The sequence below is a fragment of the Zalophus californianus genome, chromosome 4, assembly GCF_009762305.2.
Source record: "Zalophus californianus isolate mZalCal1 chromosome 4, mZalCal1.pri.v2, whole genome shotgun sequence".
NCBI classification, from domain to species: domain Eukaryota; kingdom Metazoa; phylum Chordata; class Mammalia; order Carnivora; family Otariidae; genus Zalophus; species Zalophus californianus.
Genome location: NC_045598.1, coordinates 146,670,519 through 146,694,598, shown reverse-complemented (window position 1 = coordinate 146,694,598; position 24,080 = coordinate 146,670,519). Strand labels below are relative to the sequence as shown.

General features: G+C 38.3%; 1 protein-coding gene across 1 annotated transcript in view; it reads right to left on the bottom strand.

Moving 5' to 3' along the window:
- NECAB1 (N-terminal EF-hand calcium binding protein 1) overlaps positions 1-24,080 on the bottom strand; it is a 189,368-nt gene that overhangs the window by 127,394 nt on the left and 37,894 nt on the right. The window contains exon 3 of the mRNA XM_027570771.1: positions 12,575-12,683. Within this exon, the coding sequence (XP_027426572.1) occupies positions 12,575-12,683 (109 nt within the window). The remainder of the gene's footprint in view (positions 1-12,574; positions 12,684-24,080) is intronic.

Below are 24,080 nucleotides of genomic sequence, written 5' to 3'. Positions count from 1 at the left end.
TTCACTCTCTCTCTCAAATAAATAAATAAAATCTTTTTTTTTTTTTTAAGAATGATTTAACAGGATGCTCTATAGGGTAATGGTTAAGAGCTGGACTTCCCAGACTTAACTCTCACTCTGTGTGTGACTTTGTGAAAATTACTAAATCTGTTTCAGCCTCCTCATGCAAAATGGGCTCACTCATAGGTATTTTTTGGTAACGATTAAATAAATTAATGATGGAAAGTACTTTAAACAGGATCTGGCACATACAAGTTAACCATTATTATTGCTCTGCATTATCAGAGTATTGATCATCCAACATCTTTTCAGATCAGAAAGATTTAAACCTGCTCAGAAAGACTAGTTTTTAAAATGTTGATTCAGATAAACATTTTTTTCAAGGACAGATGAAGCAGCCTCTTAATTGGTCTTCCTGTCTCCAGACTTGTCACCTCTCATCATTTTGGGAAGATCCATCTTTCTAAAACAGAAACCTAGTGCAATCACTTCCACATTTAAGACCCTTTTGGTGGCCCCACACTGACCTGAGGGTAGAAATCCAAATGCCCCACTGGCTGACAAGCCTTTCACAAGTGGCTCTGTCTGTCTCTCTTGTCCCTCTTCCCAGCACCCTCTTGAATTCAATGATTTGGGTAGACTGCTTGTCTTTCAAGACCTCCAACACGCCATACTGTCTCTTACCCAAAGCTTCCCCATATGCCATTCTCTTTGGCTGGAAACTTCTCTCATCTCCATCCCTACTCATATCCATACCTCTTCTTGATAGTAGACTTAAAAGTCATTTTCAAGAGGTCTTGACTGACTCTTTAGACTAGGTTAGCCTCCACCCCTAACTCCAAAGCAGTTGTATTTCCCTGTCATGATTAACAAAGTTACCACTTTTCAACATCCCCAGCTAAACTATAAATCTCTTGTTCACCACCATATCCCCGAGTACCTAGCACAATGTTTGGCACACAGTAAAGACTAACACTTTGTTGAAAGAATGAATGGTAAGTTCGGTTTGTATGGGCAAGACAGAATCTCAGGCATGGTTGACCTCCGAGTTCCATTTATTAGCCTCCTTCCCTCCCTAATTTCTAGGATCTCTTCCTTGGAATTCGCAAGATCTTTCAGTGGGTTTTTGTGGTAGTCTCTTACAATATTCAAGCTTCTTCTTCTTCTTCTTTTTTTTTTTGCTGTATCAGAGTTGATATAAAATTATTTAGGGGAACCTGGGTGGCTCCGTCAGTTGAGCATCCAACTCTTGATTTCAGTTCAGGTCATGATCTCAGGGCCGTGGGATTGAGCCCCATGATGGGCTCCACACTCAACCGCTGAGTCCCCCTCCCTCTGCTCCTCCCCGTACTTGGACTCTCTCTCTCTCAAATAAATAAATAAGTAAATAAAATCTTAAAAAAAAATTATTTATAAAAGACTGGGGGCTGATTTAAAAGTTAAGAGGAAAGTGAGTCTTATATGGCATTTCTTTGCTGTTTTGGCACACAACACTGAGTGTCTGACACAGTATATCAGCCACCTCTCCTCTCTTCCCACCAAAATTAAAATATGTAATATCTATAATATTTTATATTAAATTTCCAGGGATTCATGTTACCGGTAAAGAAAACTTGTGTCAAAAACTTTAAGTAATCAACCAAGGACAGAGATTTCCTGTGTAATCTATGACTGTGAAAGGGGGATTTCTGTCATGGGCTTTGAAATCTACATTACATTCTTCACCCTAAAGAACAGTTCCAATCAAATTCAATTAGGGTAACAATTTTTCATACATGCATACTATTTCATACATTCATTGGACTATGTCTCTCTGAATATCCTCTATATTAAAGACAAAATCCCTTTGAGCTTTGGTGAACCAGCCAGGACATAAACAGTTAGCTCCCTAGACAATAAAGAGATTTTGAAATGTAAAATATAAAGGGCAAGAATCCAAGATTAGGAATTCAAAATGTAAGCAGAAATGCAGAGCCAATTAGAATAAATAGCAAAACCAAAATTCAAAATGTGGGACCTCTTCCAACCCATTCTAATTTAAGTGACTCTGGTATAGACATAATCTTTGAACATCAAGTTTAGAGCTGGATCAGACAGAGAGAGAGGGAGAGATTGTGAGGTGCATAGGTGTGTATATGATCATTTAAATATGGAAAAAGATACAGAAGATCACAGCTTAGGTGGTAGAGATTGGTTACATGGGGTGAGATAGGCATGGATAGTGGGAGAGAAGAAGAAATCCAAGAAAATAATTTTCTGGGATTAAAACAATGCACACAATAGAAGTATGGCAACTAAATGCTATTGGTAGTTAAGTCAAGGTGGTGAAACTTCAGGTATTTTTATGCTCTTTCTTATGATTTCTGTATTATTTGAGTTCTTTTTACAGTAAGTATGTGTTATTTATATAATTCTTTATTGTAGAGCAAAATATCTTCCTTAAGAGACTGCTCTTGAAAAAAATGCATTTCAAAAGGAAGCAATCACTTTCAGACTATTTGTAATCTATATTTATTTCAAAAATTCTGAAACCTGGAGATATCATAGAGAAAAAAAATTGTAAATACTCCACCAAACCGATCATTTTGAGAATAATGCCATTGTAAAAGAGAGAAAGCTTGTATTTAGGTAGTGGTAGTAACCATAAAGAGAATTAGATAGATTTGTAAGATAAATGAGCTGGGAAAAAAAAAGACAGAATTGGTTGGTGCATTGGGGGATGAGGAGAGAGGAAAACATCCAAGAAGTAAACATCGTGTATTTGAAAAAGATTGGGGTTAACATTTTGCTGACTTGATTTCATCCTTTTGGTGGATATTGGTGAGGTAAGAAAGAAGACTGTATTTACGTGAATAAATAATTCACCTAGATTCCTCAGTAGACAATTTTTGTTTTGAGCAGTAATTGATTTTATATTACCACCAACAATTATATTATGGCTGATGGGAAGTGAGTTCAGTAAAAATTAAAAGAGAATTCACATTCTTTTTTGAGAGGAAGAGATGACAACCAGAAAAGAATCCTCTAGATAAGGTTAAAAATATAAGATGATCTGAAACAGCTTGAAAGCAAAAGCCTTTAACACAAATGATTAAAGAAACAGTAAAACTCTGTGAGTGCTCTGAAGAACAATGGAGAAAATGAGGCAAATGCACAGTGACGGAATGGAGGGCGGTAGGGAACGAAGTCCAAAAGTAGGAACTGAATCCCAGATAGAAAGGTGGGATGGAGGGCGGGGACATGTGCAAAGAATGGAAATAATGTCCACAGAGAAAAAGAAAAACATCTCTACATTGTGGTGACTCCCACACTGTAAAAACCCTACATAATGATTATAAAAAAGGGAAGAGATTAAGGCAGCAATTAAGGCAATTACCTCTATACTGTACATCCAAATATATTCTCTTGCTGAAGAGAATGAACCAACTTTTCATCAAAAAGAAAATACCTGAAAGTGATTTTTAAAACTGGCTATGGAATATTTTGGTTTCTGAGAGACAGATAGCCAAAAATCTGAAAATTTATGGAAGTGACCTGACAATGAGCTTGACTTTGGTCTTTAGGTGGCCCTGAGATAATTCCGGGCCCTTACATATCGTATCTGTGAAACCCTGGGCAAGTCACTGAACTTTCTGTATCAGATTTCTTAACTGAAGGTTGTAAAGAAGAATACCTTTTTATTTGGTTTCTGTGAAGATTAAATAAGATGATGCTAGTAAGCGCCTGGCACATGGTCATTCAACAAATGTACTTTTCTATTCAATTAAAAATTAAACATTACCTCAATACTTTTTTATTTTTATTTATTTTTTTAAAGATTTATTTATTTATTTATTCATTTATTTGAGAGAAAGAATGAGAGAGAGAGAGAGCACATGAGAGGGGGGAGGGTCAGAGGGAGAAGCAGACTCCCTGCCGAGCAGGGAGCCTGATGCGGGACTCGATCCTGGGACTCCAGGATCATGACCTGAGCCGAAGGCAGTTGCTTAACCAACTGAGCCACCCAGGCGCCCTACCTCAATACTTTTTTAGAAATTATATATGAACTGCCTCGACACAAATTTGGCTTGTCTACCATCAGAGAAAATTGAGACCAATTTTTTTTCCAGAAATTGTAACTAAAAAGAATCCACTTCCACATCACATGAAAAAAATCTTAAAATTCTCTCCTTTATAAATCCACAAACTATGCTAATATTCTTAATTATAAGTAGATTTGTTGAGTCCTCACTTTTCCTCCAGGAAAGAATCCTCAGTCAACACTGCAGAATTGTAGAGTGGCCTGATTTGGGAGGAAGTGGTAATGGTGTCCAGGAAAAGCCTTCACAGGAAAGTAAAGAATTTTAAGAAGAACTCTCAGGAAACAGCCTGTCTTTTTCTCTCCATCTCTTTATGAGCTAGAGATGCTCAAAGAAAGTAAATGCATTTCAGAGATGACTGAAGTTGAAAGGCACATCTGAAAAATAGCTGAATAAAAGTAAATTTGATGGCCACAGATTAGTGCTAATGGCCAAATGGAATCAATAACTGGAAACGTGGTCATGGATTAGAGTGAGGTCTAGTAAGATTGTAAGACTTCTGTTTTCAGTCCCTAAAAATGTGGCAAAAATTGCACCCGTATAGAATATAATCAAATAGTGTTTCTCTTAGCCATGTTCATAGTGCTAATTTTTAAATTCTTAAGAAATAAGAATAACACAATATGTGAGAACTGCTCAGAGTATCCAAACTAGGTGGATAACTATGGAGAAAGACTAAGGGAATAAAGAACATGTGTTATGCACTAAGTCTGCCTAAATTTTGGCAGTCCCTGAAGATACAGAGCGTTGACAGGACCACAAGGAGTGAAGACATGGCATTGCGGACATGATTCTAGTAGTTAGAGTATGGAAACACAGGAACACTGGGAAGTGACACAATCACATGGTCAGGAAGGGAGCAGGTGCAGGGAACTAGAACTCCCTGGACAGCTCAGGGCAACCAGGATGCCTATTAAAACAAAGATTTCTCCCTGGCTTCAATCTTTTCCATTATAGAGAGCTCCAGATTTTCCTGAACGACCCTCACATTCCGTAGAAACTCTCTGGAGTTCAAACTCCCCCAAGCTGCTTGTCTTTCTAGGGGAGTGGATTATATTCCTCTAAAATATGAGAGGGTAAAGGGAAGCCTTTGATGTTGAATAAGCAGGTGATCTACAAGTTTTGCCTGCCCAACATCTAGTCCTCTTTATTCTGAAAACATCATCCTGGTTCTCTCTCACATTATATTTTCCTGAAAACTGATTTTTCAGGGATGTGAATGAAACCCAAGCCAGGCTAACATAATTCAAGGTCAGAATTTTGCTGGGATTATTGGGAAAGGAAAACAATCTCTGGGAGTTTGCCAAGCTGGTGGCAATATGAACCCAGATCTTTTAGTAACCATCCTGATGTCTCAGCAAGAGGATCTGCTCAAGAGAACAGCCAACACAGAGAAAAGAAGAGGTGAGAGATGATGGCAGACAGATTCCTAGCACCACTGTTTGAGTACTTTGCTCCAGCACACATGAAGCCTATCTCTGGACTTTACAGGTACATTATTTTTTAGGTCAGCTTAATTTATGTTTCTGTTACTCAGTGACTAGTGAAGTCCTGCCTACTATATTATCTTCTGACCTACTGTGATTTCTGCCAAGTAAAGCTTAGGAAAAGTTGAGGAATCTGTAAACAATGTTATTCTCTCCCTCTTCAGTATCTCGCTCCTTTGACTCTGTGCCTCATTTGGCATATAAGCATTCTGAACTAAAATCATTGGCCATAGCTTATAGATAACTCCTCCTCTCTCTGGAAAACAGCATACATCTGCCGGCCTTTCTCTGTTTATGCCAAGGAGGTTACTTAATGCTTGGACAGAGGTCAGCTCATGGCCTAGTTCTTATAGCTAAGTCTTTCTAAAAAATTTTTTAAATTTAAATTCAATTTAGTTAACATATAGTGTATTACTAGTTTCAGGGGTAGAATTTAGTGATTCATCAGTTGCATATAACACCCAGTGCTCATGAGTTCCAGTGTCTTCTTAAGGCCCATCATCCAGTGAACCCATCCCCTCACCCGCCTCCCCTCCAGCAACCCTCAGTTTGTTTCCTATACTTAAAGAGGCTCTTATGGTTTGCCTCCCTCTCTGTTTTTATCTTATGTTATTTCTCCTTCCCTTCCCCTATGTTCACCTGTTTTGTTTCTTAAATTCTACATACGAGTGAAATCATATGGTATTTGTCTTTCTCTGATTGACTTATTTCACTTAGCATAATACACTCTAGCTCCATTTGTTGCAAATGGCAAGATTCCAATTTTTTTGATGGCTGCATAATATTCCATTGTATATCTATACCACATCATCTTTATCCATTCGTCCATTGATGGACATCTGGTCTCTTTCCATATTTTGGCTATCGTGGACTTTGCTGCTATAAACATTGGGGTGCATGTGCCCCTTCAAATCGCTATTTTTGTATCCTTTGGATAAATACCTACTAGTGCAATTGCTGGGTCGTAGGGTAGTTCCATTTTTAACTTTTTGAGGAAATTCCATACTGTTTTCCAGAGTGGCTGCACCAGTTTACATCCCACCAACAGTGCAAGAGGGTTCCCCTTTCTCTGCGTCCTCACCAACATCTGTTGTTTCCTGACCTGTTAATTTTAGCCATTCTGACTGGTGTGAGGTGGTATCTCACTGTGCTACAGCTAAGTCTTGATCATGGAACTGAAAGAAATGCTCCATCTGTGTTCTCTGCTAATTTGTTCACGGCCACTTTGGGCCTTGCTGGAATACTTGGAGCACTCTTCAGCCTGAGCTCCTTTGGCCAATCTATATTGCTAAACCTCAACTCTGGACACCTGGTCTGTCCACTCCATCTTACCCTGTTATAGTCTGGAATTTGATTTTCACTTCACTCTCTTGACATCTTGACATATAGCTACACCACCTTTTACTCTTTTCCAACTTCTTTACTGTGCACCTCTCCATCATGGCATACTTGCTTAGCCTAGCACCTGGGACTGGGACCTGCCCTAATCTCCAGGCACTTAAGTCTTGGTGCTACTTTCTGGCCTTTCAGTTCCAGTTGAAGATGGGATTGGTTATGTTAATAGGAAGATCTCTCATGCCCACTATGGAATGCCAATGAACTTTCCAGTCACAATGCAGTGCAAGCTGTGTCACATACTCTTCAGACCAACCTACTGCTTATCCCTTGGTACTGGTACTGCTTTCTTTTCTTACTGCCCACAAAATGTGTCTACTTAAGCATGTGATGAATAACTCAGGGGAGAAAGTGGCTGCATCAACCAACTCATCAAGCTTTAGCATTTCACTGTCATGCACAAATAAAAGATGAACAACTTTCTGTTTCAGAAGGAACCAAATTCTGCCATCTGAAATAAACCCTTTGGTATCATTACTCTCCAATTATTATGGGATTTTATCTCATCATTGGTGCATAAAACTGTCTTCAAATATTAGAAAGACTTGTCATAAAATATTTGTCTTCTACATGTCCCTAAGGAACGGAACTAAGAAAAATATGTGGAAGTTGAGAGAGAAATTTTCAGTTTAGGAAAGAGATTTTTAAGCTTTTAGAGCTAGCTCAAGATGGACTATGCTCTTTTAGTAGGTGGTTATATTTCTGTCACTTTGGTGTGCTTCAGTGATTTAACAAGTATTGGGTGAAATCCCAGCAATCGGCACTGAAAAAATTATTTTAGCCTAGAATGAGGAACACTCGACCTGAAGACAACAGTTGCGCATCTCTAGTTAAACCCTCGCCCCATTCCCATCTGCAGGCCCTGGGAAGCTTTTCTATGTGTTCACTCTCTGACCTGAGAGCAACACTCCCATCTGCTCTACCATTCCGTCTATCTTAACAATCTGGACCTCCAAAGTGCAGTATGCTGGAAGAATCATTTTTGGTCTCTAGGGGATCTTTCCCCCGCCTGTGCTATGGTTAACACCGCAGGGAATTATGTTAATTTATTCATGTGGTCCTCTGACTGACTGAAAAATGTAGACAAGCTGGTTTTCTGATGAGTAAGAGCACTTTCGATGAACTATGGAAGTTTCCTCCTGACCTAATGCTCTTCCTTCTATCTATTCCTGCTCTCTGATGTGGTGGTTTCAATTTTAAGCTATCAAAGCTGTAGATTTAGTTTGTGCTAAACTCTGCCAAACTTAAATGTTAAGGGCTTTGTGTATTCTTTTTTAGACAGTAACTTATACAAAATTTGAGAAAAGTGTGTGTCCAAACCCTTTAATGGAGCTGGAAAAGATGTACCAAGGCTAATTCAAATAACTGAGAAATTAATAATTTTTTTAAGAAGAAAAAAGATCAGGCATATTTGACCCAGACAGTAGACAGTTAAAATGAGACTTGACAAAAGTCTGTAAAATCATGACAGGCTTAATAAGGTCGACATGGCATTTTCAGAATGTTGTGGACTATTAGGTTGTGTTCACTTCCCTTAAGTTTGAGAACATTAAAAATTTCAACAATATTTTGCCCTGTTGACAAAAACTTACATTTTGAGCTTCTTTTTCTTTGCTATGCTATATATCCCAAGTATCATCCACAGGAACAAGCTGGCTTTTTGTTCCACACTCGACCAATTACACTATTCAAGAAAAAAACTCATGAAAAATTCAGAATATCCAAACATAATGGAAAAGAGCTACCAATGTTAAAATTAGTTTTGGATAAAGGTGATGGAAATTCAGACTTCTGATGCCTTCAGATTTCTCCTACTTTCATTCAGGTTGTTTTCATTTCTAGTCCTTGCTCTGAGTGAAATCTTTAGGCCATGTACATTAGGCCTGAATATAATTTCTGGCAAAACATTCATTATCTTAAAATTCTAATAAAAAATTAGGATGATTCATGGAATTCTCGTCAGAAGGAGATTATACCAAATCTGGAGCTTAAGCTTATACCTGTGCAGGCTGGAAAGGTGACCACAACTCCCTAGACACCTCCCTTAACGTGGAGGGACGTATGGTTGATGGTTTCATTTTGAAATACACTAAAAAAATTTCTCTATGATTCAGACCTATAAATAGTTCCTATCTTGGTAATATTCATGTATAGAAATCTTGGCAGCATCTCAAATGTGTAAGTTCTTATGAAGATGCATGTCTTCAGGTCTGTTCTTGTATTTGTTGGTTATAGTTTACTTGCATCCAGGAGAGGAAATCTGACTGAAAAGGTCCAAGTGGCTGCAGGGTATTACTAAAAGCTGCAGTGGAATCCTCTAAACATAATTTCTTAAATGAACATATTGATTTTTTAAAATCAATGAGAAAAGAAATGAATGAACAAAAAGGAAAGGAAAAAAAAACCAGAAGAGTTGGATTTGGAAATTACAACTGCTACCTAAATGTGTGTGGACAGAGCAATATATATATATATTTAACTTGTTAAAACTTATTTTGATCATTGCACAGCTCTACGTTTATAGTTTGTTCATTTACAAGCTACCTATAAAAACATGGTCTCTGAAAACCTGGAGGTTTACCTGATGGGTTTTTTGATGTCCTTTTATAAGGAATAATTTACTTAATTTTGGCATTTAAAATACCTTAATTATTTACATTTCTAAATAATATTTGCTTTCCATGATTGAGCATATTTCCAGAATATTCTTCATGAGAAAAAAGGGGAGAGTTTAGCTAGCAAGATAGGTTCTCAATATTTTCCTTCTTTCTAAATATTTTCAGAGTGGATATGTCACTCTTCAAACACAGCGAATATAGTGTTTATAGCATAAAGATGGATTTCCATAGATGGCAGGAAGGAGCTAATACTTAGAATACACTTTTGCATGGAACAGAATCTTACTCAAACAAGCTCAAGAAAATGCAGTGCGTTAAGTGGATAGTGATTTAATGGATTCCAAGAGGAAGTTAAACCACCAGGTATCAGGAGGGGCAGGAACCAGGCATCCCTAGGGGCCTCAGCAGCAGACATTCATGGTATTTGTAACTCATGGTTCACCATAAACATGAGACAATGAGTCTGCAGGACATGGTCTAGCCTATGTATAAATTGGAACCTTCAGGCCAGGATGTACCCTTGAGCAAATTTGAATGGTTGGCAACGCTCAGCACATGAGAACATATTTTCTTAGAAGTTATGTGGAAGGGGAAAAATATATGGCATATATAGTACAATCACTAAAATAATTAAAACTTGGATCCTGCAAAGACAAAAGTTATCACCTGCTTAAAGTATAGCTTTGAAATTTCTGTGTCAATGTTTGAATTAATCTCCCTAAAAGATCAAAACCTGACACTGACATACTTTCTTTTTTTTAAAAAAGGAATTTCATTAATACAATTCAGAAGCCTGTAATATATTTTAGCTCCAAATTAGGTTGAACACCATTATCAGAAAACAGTTACCAGAAAACACTTAAGTGCTTTTACTCATGCATATGTGAAAGTAACTGGTAGAAACCATCACTCCTTTGGACTTATGGTATAAATCATTGCATAGACTTCTTTAGCATTTAATGTAATCTTAATGCTATGTCAAGTAATTTCAACTAATAAATGTATAAATAAAATAACAAAACCAGGCCAAAAAGGTCTATTGAAAACTTTATTTTTCACTAACAGGAGTAAATGTGTTTTGAAAAATTTCTGTGACACCTAATTTTGCAACTATGACTCTTAATAATTGTTCCAAACCTGGATATTGTTAAAACTCTAATAATCACTGTAATGAAGAAATAATCAGCATATATAATGAAGTCTTTGCATCTCAGCTTCCCACATCTGAGCCACAAAAGGAGCCTCTGCTCTTTTTTTCACTTAGATATCATTTCTCAGAATGGTTCACATGGCTTCCTTTCTTCCATGCATGAACATTATTCCTCAGCAGTCATTTAAGAATGCAGCTAATATCTGTGGTCTTTCTCCACCATTACCCCATTAGCTCTGTCCTTCAGTGGTGCCACAATGACCTACAAAGATGTTTCCCCGTGGCTTAAGAGCTTTAAGAGCATCTCCTGGCCCGCAGATTAAATCTGAAACACTTTTCCTTCTCAGAGTGCCAATTCCTTCTTGTCTGGGCCATTCTTCCCTTTCCAGATTTTTCTCCTCCTGCTCTCAGCCTTACAACTGACACTTTGGTAACACGAAAATACTTGTCACTCCCATCCAGCATATACTTCCAGGTCTTTACTTATGCATTTTTCCTCTAGTTGGAATATATATCCCCTCATCCCCTTCGTTACCTAACCAGTTTCTGCTCTCCCGTAAAGACTTAGCTCCTGGCTACCTAATCCTTGGAAAATTCCTGGAGCCCACCAAACTAGACTAAAACTCCCTGCTCCACTGTGTTATTCCAAAGTGTTGCGTACATACCTCAGGCACAGTATCTACGATATTATATAGAAGTGATCAGTTAGTGGGTCTACTGTTCCATAAATTATAAGCTGGTTCCATGTTGTACCACCAATACCCAGGGGGTTTTAAGAGTTGTTGAACAGAATGGAACTTCTGACACAGTTATCAGCTCACACTATTTCTGACAACAAAAAACTTAAGCAATTTCATAGGGAATTTGAAATTCCAACGGAAGTCAAGAAATTTACAAACTGATTATATAACAAATTTGCAGCTGCTTGAGGAAAATGAATTTAATCTTTTTTCTTATTAGCTCGCCGCAAAAAAAGTCTGTGCTTAGATGTAGCCCAAGAGCATTTTCTTGGCAAGCTGGCTCACTGCCTAGAACCATGTCAACACTTTGCCTAAAGCAAGACAGTGATTGTTCAAGTAGCAGACACGCTGATGGGTCTCATGGCATGACTGAAAGGATGCATTTTCCACAGTAGAATTCTATAATCACGACTGTCACAAATAATGTGATTTGGTTCAATTACCCAAAATCAAATAGCACATTTCTTTTGTTCTATAAGTAAATTGCTCATCATTTTATAGTTTTAAGTATAGTAAGAATATAAACAGAGACTTTATTAATGCTATGCTAATGCAAAGGAAAGACCTATATATGTAAAATACATAAAATAGATCACTGTACTCATTGATTACTCAGAAAAAAATTCTGTGTCCTGAATTACTTACACGTCTCACGTAACAGTGATTTGGAGTTAAGTACATCTGAATTTTCCAGATAATCACTGCAGCTCCGCATTGCACTGCACTAATATAAGAATGGCTTAAGGACAATTTTTAGATGAAGCAAACAGAGATGAGACCTAAGAAACAAGGTAAAATTCTATTTTCTTACTAATGATAGAATTAGAATTATTTATCATTTTTGCTTTTGTTTTACATTCTGCACACTCTAAAGCTACCTTAAGAGGGCTCCCTCAGAGAAGATCACTGTTTTGCAAGTCAAATACTCAGTTTTTCAGAGTATTTCAATTACTAAAGAGGGGGTATCTCACAATTAACCATACAGAATTAAACATTACAAAATGTGCCCTTTGCATATTTCCTCATTCTCTCCTTCATCAGTATGTGCTTGGTCACACCTTCTCTATATCATTTACAGAATCCAATGGTAGAAAAATTTTCTTACTTGGTATTATGTGTATCAATGGTATGGAAGAGCTCATGTAATTCTTCTCCACTCAGAACACCATCTGCAAAATATGCTTTGAATTCTTCAAAGGACAATTTTCCATCATCTGAAATGGGAGGAACAGACAGAAGAGAAGCAAATCATTTCAACTTTGTATAGTTTTATCTTTTAATTTTAAAAACTCTGCCCAAATGCCTATGCAGGGTTAGTTGTGTATGTATACACATTTATTTAAAAAGAAAGAATAATTCAAGGTGTTAAAAAGAAAAGTAATTTAATATCTCTCTATAGTACATAGACTTCAAATGTATACTCCCTGATGAAATAGGTCTACACGGTTTTAAAAGTATGTTTGGGATCATTTATTTCTAGGGCAAACATTTAACAAGCAATTTAACTAAACGTGCCAAAAATATATCCACCCAACCAAATAAAAGCCGAAGACAGAGTCAATTATTTAGACATTTTATCTTCATATACAGGACCTAGCAGGTTACAGAATAAATAGTAGATGTTTAATAAGTGTATATTGATTGAATGAATGCTAACATTTAGATTTTGGAATTATTACAATCCAACAAACTGTTCATTCCTTTACTACTTAAACAAATGAACAAAAGTAAATGACAAATCAGGGAGTCTAATAAAAAGAGATAAGAGGTGTAGACATTAGTATGAGTATGTTACACAGTAACACACAGTAAGTGCAATAAGAGATACACTTTGGAACGCATGGGAGTTAGGGCAATCAAAGATCCTTTCATTTGGGAGCATGAGGAGTTTTAGTAACTTTTCCACCTGACTTTCTACAATAGGTAAATGTGGATAAGCAGAGATGGAAGAAACACATTAGTAACAGATGAAAATAAAAGATCTCTACAAGATTCAGAAGCGGAGGGGCACCTGGGTGGCTCAGGTGGTTAAGCGTCTGCCTTCAGCTCAGGTCACGATCTCTGGGTCCTGGGATTGAGTCCAGAGTTGGGCTCCCTGCTAAGCAGGGAGTCTGCTTCTCTCTCTCTCTTTCCCTCTGCCCCTCCCCACTGTGCATTCTCTCTCCCTCTCTCTGAAATGAATAATATATATTTTTTTAAGATTCTATTTATTTGAGAGAGAGAGAATGAGAGATAGAGAGCACAAGAGGGAAGAGGGTCAGAGGGAGAAGCAGACTCCCCACTGAGCAGGGAGCCCGATGCAGGACTCGATCCTGGAACCCCAGGATCATGACCCGAGCCGAAGGTAGTCGCTTAACCTACTGAGCCACCCAGGTGCCCCTGAAATGAATAATATTTTTAAAAAAAGATTCAGAAGCAGAGAATTTAAGGGAGTGAATGGACATGAAGGAAAAGGAAAGTATCCTTCTTTCTGTGTAAGAGCTGCTTTCCAGTTATCTTAGGTTAAGTTGCCAAATGACAATGTTCCTCTCCATTTACAAAGAGGCACCAGAGGACTAAAGAGGAAGGGACTTAAGGTCACAAAATTCCTATTGTGTGGTCCCACCAACAACACCATACTGAACAAAGTAGAATTTGTCTTTGAGAAGAAGGTAATAAGATTTAATAGGATTTGATCTTCAAGACCCATTTGGAGGTTTTTTTTTTCCTCAAAAGATGGCCCACAGACCATTGTGTTCAGTTAAAATGCAAATTCCTGGGTCCTACCAGATCATCTGAATCTCATAGAGGATATGGAGGGGTGGGGCAGTCAAGAAATCAGGATTTTTAGTGACCTGTGAGATTCCGCTTCACACTAACACTTAACATAAAGGACACAATAGGCCTAATCACTGAATGACCTACTTGTTCAGACAGGGATTTAAAGGCTGTAACATTTTCAAAAATCCTTATTTGTAAAATATAAACATAAAGACCCTTGAGAGTTTTTAAATTGCATATAATTATACTTTTTAACTTAATAGGTGTATTAAACTAATCTTCCAGTTAATTCTTGCCAACAACTAACTGAGCAGACTTAGCATTAGGGGTCACAACAAACCTGATCTGGATCATGCACTGAATGAGGTCCTCACTCCCAGAGGTCCCCTGGATAGGTCTACCTCAGTCTCGCTCACCCATTCAAAGACCACAGCAACTCACTGCAAAATGAAGTTGAATCCACCAGGTTCATCCATTGTCTAATTTTGTATTTCTGCTTTTGGGTGGGCTATTTTAGTGTCATGTCTCAAATAACTATTTTTAACTTTGGCTCCATGTAACCTGATGTATATTCCAGACTGGACATAGTATAGTATCTCTACTGTGTATCTTACTTTGACAAAATAATATTTCACCAGGTTGGGGAACTGGACACAAACCCCACATCTAGGTATAGGAGAGAGAGACAGAGAGAGAGAGAGGAAGAAAGAAAGAAGAAAAGAAGGAAGGAAGGAAGGAAGGAAGGAAGGAAGGAAGGAAGGAAGGAAGGAAGGAAGGAAGGAAGGAGAAGGAAAGAGAGAAAGAAGGAAGAAAAGAGAGAGAAAGAAAGGAAGGAAGGAAAGAAAGAAGGGAGGAAGGAAGAAAGGAAGGGGGAAGGAAAGAGAGAGAAAAAGAAAGAAAAGAAAGAAAGGGAGGAAGGAAGGAGGGGAGGAAGCGGAAGGGAATGGAAAGGAAAAAGGAAAGGAAGAGAGGAAGGAAGAAGAGTGAGGAAGAGGGAGGGAGGAAGGAAAGAAGATAGAAATCAACTCACTATTTCCAACTCTACTATGGAAATTTGTAACAGCTATAATACATACATATTCATGGTGGAACATGTTTCTTTGGTGAATATTTTTTTTTACCTTATTTATTATTTATTTTTGCATTTTATTCTTTATTTTAACTTTTTTTAAAATTTTATTTTATTGTTATGTTAATCACCATACATTACATTAGTTTTTGATGTAGTGTTCCATGATTCATTGTTTGCATATAACATCCAGTGCTCCATTCAATACATGCCCTCCTTAATACCCATCACAGGCTAACCCATCCCCCCACACCCCTCCCCTCTAGAACCCTCAGTTTGTTTCTCAGAGTCCATAGTCTCTCATGGTTCGTCTCCCCCTCTGATTCCCCCCTTCATTTTCCCCTTCCTACTACCTTTTTTTTTTTAACATATAATGTATTATTTGTTTCAGGGGTACAGGTCTGTGATTCATCAGTCTTACACAATTCACAGTGCTCACCATAGCACATACCCTCCCCAATGTCTATCACCCAGCCATCCCTTCCCTCCCACCCCCCACCACTCCAGCAACCCTCAGTTTGTTTCCTGAGAATAAGAATTCCTCGTATCAGTGAGATCATGTGAAACATATCTTTCTCTGATTGACTTATTTCGCTTAGCATAATACCCTCTAGTTCCATCCACGTCGTTGCAAATGGCAAGATTTCAGGGTTTTTTTTTGATGGCTGCATAATATTCCATTGTATATATATACCACCTCTTATTTATCCATTCATCTGTCGATGGACATCTTGGCTCTTTCCACAGTTTGGCTATTGTGGACATTGCTGCTATAAATTTTGGGATGCACATACCCCTTCGGATCCCTACATTTGTATCTTTGGGGTAAATACCCAGTAGTGCAATTGCTGGGTCATAGGGTAGCTCTATTGTCAACTTTTTGAGGAAACTCCATACTGTTTTCCAGAGTGGCAGCACCAGCTTGCATTCCCACCAACAGTGTAGGAGGGTTCCCCTTTCTCCGCATCCCCGCCAGCATCTGTCGTTCCCTGACTTGTTAATTTGAGCCATTCTGACTGGTGTGAGGTGGTATCTCATTGAGGTTTTGATTTGGATTTCCCTGATGCCGAGCGATGTTGAGCACTTTTTCATGTGTCTGTTGGCCATTTGGATGTCTTCTTTGAAAAAATGTCTGTTCATGTCATCTGCCTATTTCTTGATTGGATTATTTGTTCTTTGGGTGTTGAGTTTAATAAGTTCTTTATAGATTTTTGGGTAATAGTCCTTTATCTGATATGTCATTTGCAAATATCTTCTCCCATTCTGTCAGTTGTCTTTTGGTTTTGTTGACTGTTTCTTTTGCTGTGCAAGAGCGTTTTATCTTGATAAAGTCCCAATAGTTCATTTTTGCCCTTGCTTCCCTTGCCTTCGGTGATGTTTCTAGGAAGAAGTTGCTGCGGCTGAGATCGAAGAGGTTGCTGCCTGTGTTCTCCTCTAGGATTTTTATGGATTCCTGTCTCACATTTAGGTCTTTCAACCATTTGGAGTCTATTTTTGTGTGTGGTGTAAGGAAATGGTCCAGTTTCATGCTTCTGCATGTGGCTGTCCAATTTTCACAACACCATTTGTTGAAGCGATTGTCTTTTTTCCATTGGACATTCTTTCCTGCTTTGTCAAAGATTAGTGGACCATAGAGTTGAGGGTCCATTTCTGGGCTCTCGATTCTGTTCCATTGATCTATGTGTCTGTTTTTGTACCAGTACCATACTGTCTTGATGATGACAGCTTTGTAATAGAGCTGGAAGTCCAAAATTGTGATGCCACCAGCTTTGCTTTTCTTTATCAACATTCCTCTGGTTATTCGGTGTCTTTTCTGGTTCCATACAAATTTTAGGATTATTTGTTCCATTTCTTTGAAAAAAAAGTTGATGGTATTTTGATAGGGATTGCCTTAAATGTGTAGATTGCTATAGGTAGCATTGACATCTTCACAATATTTGTTCTTCCAATCCATGAGCATGGAACGTTTTTCCATTTCTTTGTGTCTTCCTCAATTACTTTCATGAGTATTTTATAGTTTCCTGAGTACAGAATCTTTGCCTCTTTGGTTAGATTTATCCTAGGTATCTTATGGTTTTGGGTGCAATTGTAAATGGGATCGACTCCTTAATTTCTCTTTCTTCTGTCTTGTAGTTGGTGTATAGAAATGCCACTGATTTCCATGCATTGATTTTATATCTGCCACTTTACTGAATTCCTATATGAGTTCTAGAAGTTTTGGGGTGGAGTCTTTTGGGTTTTCCACATAAAGTATCATATCATCCGCAAAAAGTGGGAGTTTGACTTCTTCTTTGCCGATTTGGATGCCTTTTATTTATTTATTTATTTATTTTAAAGATTTTATTTTATTTATTTGACAAAGAGATAGAGAGAGAGCACAAGTAAGCAGAGAGGCAGGCAGAAAGGGAGAAGCAGGCTCTCTGCTGAGCAGGGAGCCCGACGCGGGGCTCGATCCCAGGAACCCAGGATCATGACCTGAGCCAAAGGCAGCCGCTTAACCAACTGAGCCACCCAGGTGCCCCTCAGATGCCTTTTATTTCTTTTTGTTGTCTGATTGCTGTGGCTAGGACTTCTAATACTATGTTGAATAGCAGTGGTGATAGTGGACATCCCTGCTGTGTTCCTGACCTTAGGGGGAAAGCTCTCAGCTTTTCCCCATTGAGAATGATATTCACTGTAGGTTTTTCATAAATGGCTTTTATGATATTGAGGTATGTACCCTCTATCCCTATACTCTGAAGAGTTTTGATCAAGAAAGGATGCTGTACTTTGTCAAATGCTTTTTCCGCATCTATTGAGAGGATCATATGGTTCTTGTTCTTTCTTTTATTAGTGTATTGTATCACATTGATTGATTTGTGGGTGTTGAACCAAGCTTGCAGCCCAGGAATAAATCCCACTTGGTCATGGTGAATAATCCTTTTAATGTACTGTTGGTTCCTATTGGCTAGTATCTTGGTGAGAATTTTTGAACATGAATCCATGTTCATCAGGGATATTGGTCTGTAATTCTCCTTTTTGATGGAGTCTTTGTCTGGTTTTGGGATCAAGGTAATGCTGGCCTCATAAAATGAGTTTGGAAGTTTTTCTTCCATTTCTATTTTTTGGAACAGTTTCAGAAGAATAGGTATTAATTCTTCTTTAAATGTTTGGTAGAATTCCCCTGGGCTTTTGTTTGTTGGGAGATTTTTGATGACTGCTTCAATTTCCTTAGTGGTTATAGGTCTATTCGGGCTTTCTATTTCTTCCTGGTTCAGTTTTGGTAGTTGATACATCTCTAGGAATGCATCCATTTCTTCCAGATTATCTAATTTGCTGGCATACAGTTGCTTGTAATATGTTCTCATAATTATTTGTATTTCTTTGGTGCTGGCTCCTCTTTCATTCATGATTTTATTTTATTTATTTCAATCATTTCTCTTTTCTTTTTGATAAGTCTGGCCAGGGGTTTATCAATCTTATTAATTCTTTCAAAGAACCAGCTCCTAGTTTCATTGATCTGTTCTACTGTTCTTTTGGTTTCCATTTCATTGATTTCTGCTCTGATCTTTATTATTTCTCTTCTCCTGCTGGGTTTAGACTTTATTTGCTGTTCTTTCTCCAGCTCCTTTAGGTGTAGGATTAGGTTGTATATTTGAGACCTTTCTTGTTTCTTGAGAAAGGCTTGTATTGCTATATACTTTCCTCTTAGGACTGCCTTTGATGCATCGCAGAGATTTTGAACAGTTGTGTTTTCATTTTCATTGGTTTCCATGAATCTTTTTAATTCTTCTTTAATTTCCTGGTTGACCCATTCATTCTTTAGTAGGATGCTCTTTACCCTCCATGTATTGGAGTTCTTTCCGACTTTCCTCTTGTGATTGAGTTCTAGTTTCAAAGCACTGTGGTCTGAAAATATGCAGGGAATAATCCCAATCTTTTGGTCCCAGTTGAGACCTGATTTGTGACCTAGGATGTGATCTATTCTGGAGAATGTTCCATGGGCACTAGAGAAGAATGTGTATTCTGTTGCTTTGGGATGGAATGTTCTGAATATATCTGTGAAGTCCATCTGGTCCAGGGTGTCATTTAAAGACTTTATTTCCTTGTTGATCTTTTGCTTAGATGATCTGTCCATTTCAGTGAGCGGGGTGTTAAAGTCCCCTACAATTATTGTACTGCTGTCAATGTGTTTCTTTGCTTTTGTTATTAATTGCCGTATATAATTGGCTGCTCCCATGTTAGGGGCATAGATATTTACAATTGTTAGATCTTGTTGGATAGACCCTTTAAGTAGGATATAGTGTCCTTCCTCATCTCTTATTATAGTGTTTGGTTTAAAATCTAATTTGTCTGATATAAGGATTGCCTCCTCAGCTTTCTTTTGGTGTCTATTAGCATGGTAAATGGTTTTCCACTCCCTCACTTTCAATCTGGAGGTGTCTTTGGGTCTAAAATGAGTCTCTGGCAGACAGCATATTGATGGGTCTTGTTTTTTAATCCAATCTGATAGCCTGTGTCTTTTGATTGGGGCCTTTAGCCCATTTACTTTCAGGGTAACTATTGAAAGATACATATTTAGTGCCATTTTATTGCCTGTAAGGTGACTGTTACTGTATATTGTCTCTGTTCCTTTCTGGTCTATGTTACTTTTAGGCTCTCTCTTTGCTTAGAGGACCCCTTTCAATATTTCCTGTAGGGCTGGTTTCCTGTTTGCAAATTCCTTTAGTTTTTGTCTGTCCTGGAAGCTTTTTATCTCTCCTTCTATTTTCAATGACAGCCTAGCTGGATATTTTTCTCATTTAGTGCTCTGAATATATCATGCCAGTCCTTTCAGGCCTGCCAGGTCTCTGTGGATAGGTCTGTTGCCAATCTAATGTTTCTATCATTAGAGGTTATAGACCTCTTGTCCCGAGCTGCTTTCAGGATTTTCTCTTTGTCTCTGAGACTTGTAAGTTTTACTATTAGATGTCGGGGTGTTGACCTATCTTTATTGATTTTGAGGGTGGTCCTCTGTGCCTCCTGGATTTTGATGCCTATTTCCTCCCCCAAATTAGGGAAGTTCTCTGCTATAATTTGCTCCATATACCTTCTGCCCCTCTCTCTCTTTCTTCTTCTTCTGGGATCCCAATTATTCTAATATTGTTTCGTCTTATGGTATCGCTTATCTCTCGAATTCTGCCCTCGTGATCCAGTAGTTGTTTATCTCTTTCTCAGCTTCTTTATTTTCCATCATTTGGTCTTCTATATCACTAATTCTCTCTTCTGCCTCATTTATCCTAGCAGTTAGAGCCTCCATTTTTTATTGTACCTCATTAATAGCCTTTTTGATTTCAACTTGGTTAGATTCTAGTTCTTTTATTTCTCCAGAAAGTGTTTCTGTAATATCTTCCATGCTTTTTTCAAGCCCAGCTAGTATCTTTATAATCATCATTCTGAATGCTAGTTCCGACATCTTACTAATGTTGGTATTAATTGGGTCCCTGGCAGTTGGTACTGCCTCTTGTTCTTTTTGTTGAGGTGATTTTTTCCATCTTGCATTTTGTCCAGAGGAGAATAGATGAATGAAAGAATAAAATGCTAACAGGGTAAAAATGATCCCAGAAAAATATACGCTAAACAAATCAGAAGAGTCCTGAAACTGGGGGAAAAGAAAGGGAAAGAAAGAAAAAAAAAGAATATGATCAAATATGATCAGGCTGGTGAATAGATCAGTGCCATACACTAGATTTTGGATGTTTTTGTCTGTTAGAAGAAAGCGCCTCCCAAAATTTTAAAGAAAGAAAAACTTATATAAGTACAAAAAAAAGGGTAAATACAATGAAGGGATGGAATATGACTATAAAGATAAAATTATAAAAGATTTTATAAAAGGAATTGATATGATAAGATGTTGGTTGAAAAAAGAAAGAAGAGAAATTAAAAAAAAAAGGGAGAGAATGTGATCAGGCAGGAGACTAGAACAAAGCCATACACTAGAGATTTAGGGTATATTTTGGTCTGTTAGAAGAAACTGTATCCCAAAATTTTAAAGAGAGAACAACTTATATATATACCAAAAATAAGGTTAGCTACTATGAAGGGAAAGAATATGACTCTAAAAATGAAAAATAAAAAAAAAAAGCTTAAAAAAGGGATTGATGTTGGTTGAAAAAGGGAAAAAGAAAAATTAAAAAATAGAAAAAGAAAAAAAAGAAAATTAAAAAAAATTAACTTTGAAAGACTAAAGAATCATGGGAAAGAAGCCATGAATTCTATGTGCTGTATTCCCCTAGCACCAGCATTCTGCTGTTCTCATTGATCGGTAAACTTGGTCTTGGCTGGCTGTTCTTGCTGATCTTCTGGGGGAGGGGCCTGTTGCTGTGGTTCCCAAATGTCTTTGTCGGAGGCGGAATTGCCCCACCCTTGCCGGTCCCGGCTAAGTAATCTGCTCGGGTTTGCTCTCAGGAACTTTTGTTCCCTGCAAGCTCTCCGCACAGCTTTGGAGGACCAGGGTGAAAATGGTGGCCTCCCAATCTCCGCCCGGAGGAGCTGAGAACTCGGGGCCCCGCTCCTCAGTGCGCCCCCAGAGAAAAGGAGTCAGTCACTCCCGTCTCCCCGGTCTCCAGCCGCACTCCGTGCTCACCGGCCTGTGACTGAGCATTTCTATCTCCGGCACCCGACCCCGTGTGGTCTCCAAACCCAGCAGATCCCTGCGGTGCGCTCCCCCGCCGCTCCTCCCTGGGGAGGAAGGGGAGTCTCCCCGGATCTGCAGCTTGTTGGGTCCCTGCTGGAGGAGCAGTGGCCCGACTGTGCTGCAGATCACGGTTTATAGCAACCCTGAGCTGAGAGCCTGCGCCTCGGCTCTGTCTCTGCAGCCGGCTTCCCCGCTCCGATACCTGGGAGCTCTGCCGCACACAGGCACCCCCGGTCTTTCTGTGACCCTGAGGGTCCTGAGACCACACTGTCCCGCGAGGGTTCTACCCCCCCGCTTAGCCACTGGAGCGACGTCCCTCAGCGGAGCCGACTTTTAAAAGTTCCGATTTTGTACTCCGTGGCTCTATCACTTGCCAGAAGCGGCCGACGGAGGCCCCCTCCCCCGCCGTCTATCTTCCCGTATATTGCCTCGGATTCACTTCTCCGCACGTCCGACCTTCCAGTAAGTGGTCGCTTTTCTGGTCAGAGAGTTGCTGCTATTCTTTTCTTCGATCTCCTGTTGAGTTCGTAGGTGTTCAGAATGGTTTGATCCCTATTCAGCGAATTCCTGGGACCAGACGAAATCCAGGTCTCCTACTCCTCCGCCATCTTGCTCCTCCTCCCCCCTTTGGTGAATATTTAATGATTCTCAGGTAAGCTGAACTAGGCTATTATAGAACTTAACCTGCCTGTACACGCTATGGACAGTGTGAGCCTCTGTAATACTGCTTTATAATCACCATAAGTAAGTAAGCTCAAGTGACAATGTAAATACTAGCAAATAAAAGCACTGAGCAAATGCTCTGATGATTCTATGGGTCTAAAAAGGCTTTTTTCTTTGTAATTCTTATTAGAAAAAAATATAAAAAGAAAAAGGAGGCATTCAATTATAGTCCTGACTTGAAGGATGGAAACTATATTTTAAAGCCAGTTTCTACCACATCGAAGACTCCTGGAAGTCTTAAATTCAGGCTACCATACTTTTAAATAAGCAATTGTAAAGAGTTACTTTAGAATATTTCTAGACTAATGGCTTAATATTGAACAAAAGTATTACAGTTTTTGTTTGTTTGTTTTAAGGAAAAGGAGACAAAATACTTCTTTCTAGTGTGCTTCCGCATTAACAATCTTAATTTTTTATTAAAATATTTTTCAACTTCAATCTTCAATTTTCCTGCTTTTTTTTGAAATGGAACATAATTAAACAGTGATTTATACTGGTTTGGCCTACAGATTAGCCAAATTTTGTGAGATCTGATATACTATGAAATAAATCTTTTTTTTTTTTCTTTCAAGATTTTATTTAAATTCAACTCAGTTAACATATACTGTATTATTAGTTTCAGGGGTAGAATTTAGTGATTCATCACTGGCATATTACATCCAGTGCTCATTACAACAAGTGCCCTCCTTAATGCCCATCACCCATTTACCCCATTCCCCCACCTACCTCCCCTATTATAATAAATCTTAACTTTTACCACCAAAGGATACAGGTTTTTCACTTTTTTCTATCTGAATTACATGCTTTGCCTGAGTTTGTCCTGAGCATAGGTGGCCCTTCCTCTGCTTTATTTTTAAAGTATTCTGATTTTATACTCTATATTCCATTAATTTTTGAGATGGAGGTAGCAGAGTGCAGTTGCTTAGATCAGTCTTAGAACAAAGAAAACTTGAGTTTTTAACATGGATTTGTCATTTGTTAGTATAGCATTTTCATCCATTCTCTCATCAAATTTTTACTCAGATCCTACTATGTTCCAACACTGTTTTGTGCTAAGAACTTAGGTAAGCAAGCCCTTAAGAATTTTGTAATTATGATGGAGGATATAGCAAATGAACAGCAAAAGACCGTATGATAAGGGCAATTCTAGGGGACAAAGGATGATGTGGAACCATGTAGAAAAGAAACTAACCCAGTTGTAGTATATAGGGAAGGCTTTCCAGAATAAGTGAAATTTCAGCTGAGATACAAGTGAAAAACAGGGGTTCATGGAAAAAGATCTGTAAAGGGGAAGAGTATTTCAGGTAGAGGAAATGCCAACCACAAAGATGGGAGGCAAGAAATAATACAGTTTGGGAACTGAAAGAAAAATCAGTAAACTTGGTCGAAGAATACATACTAGAG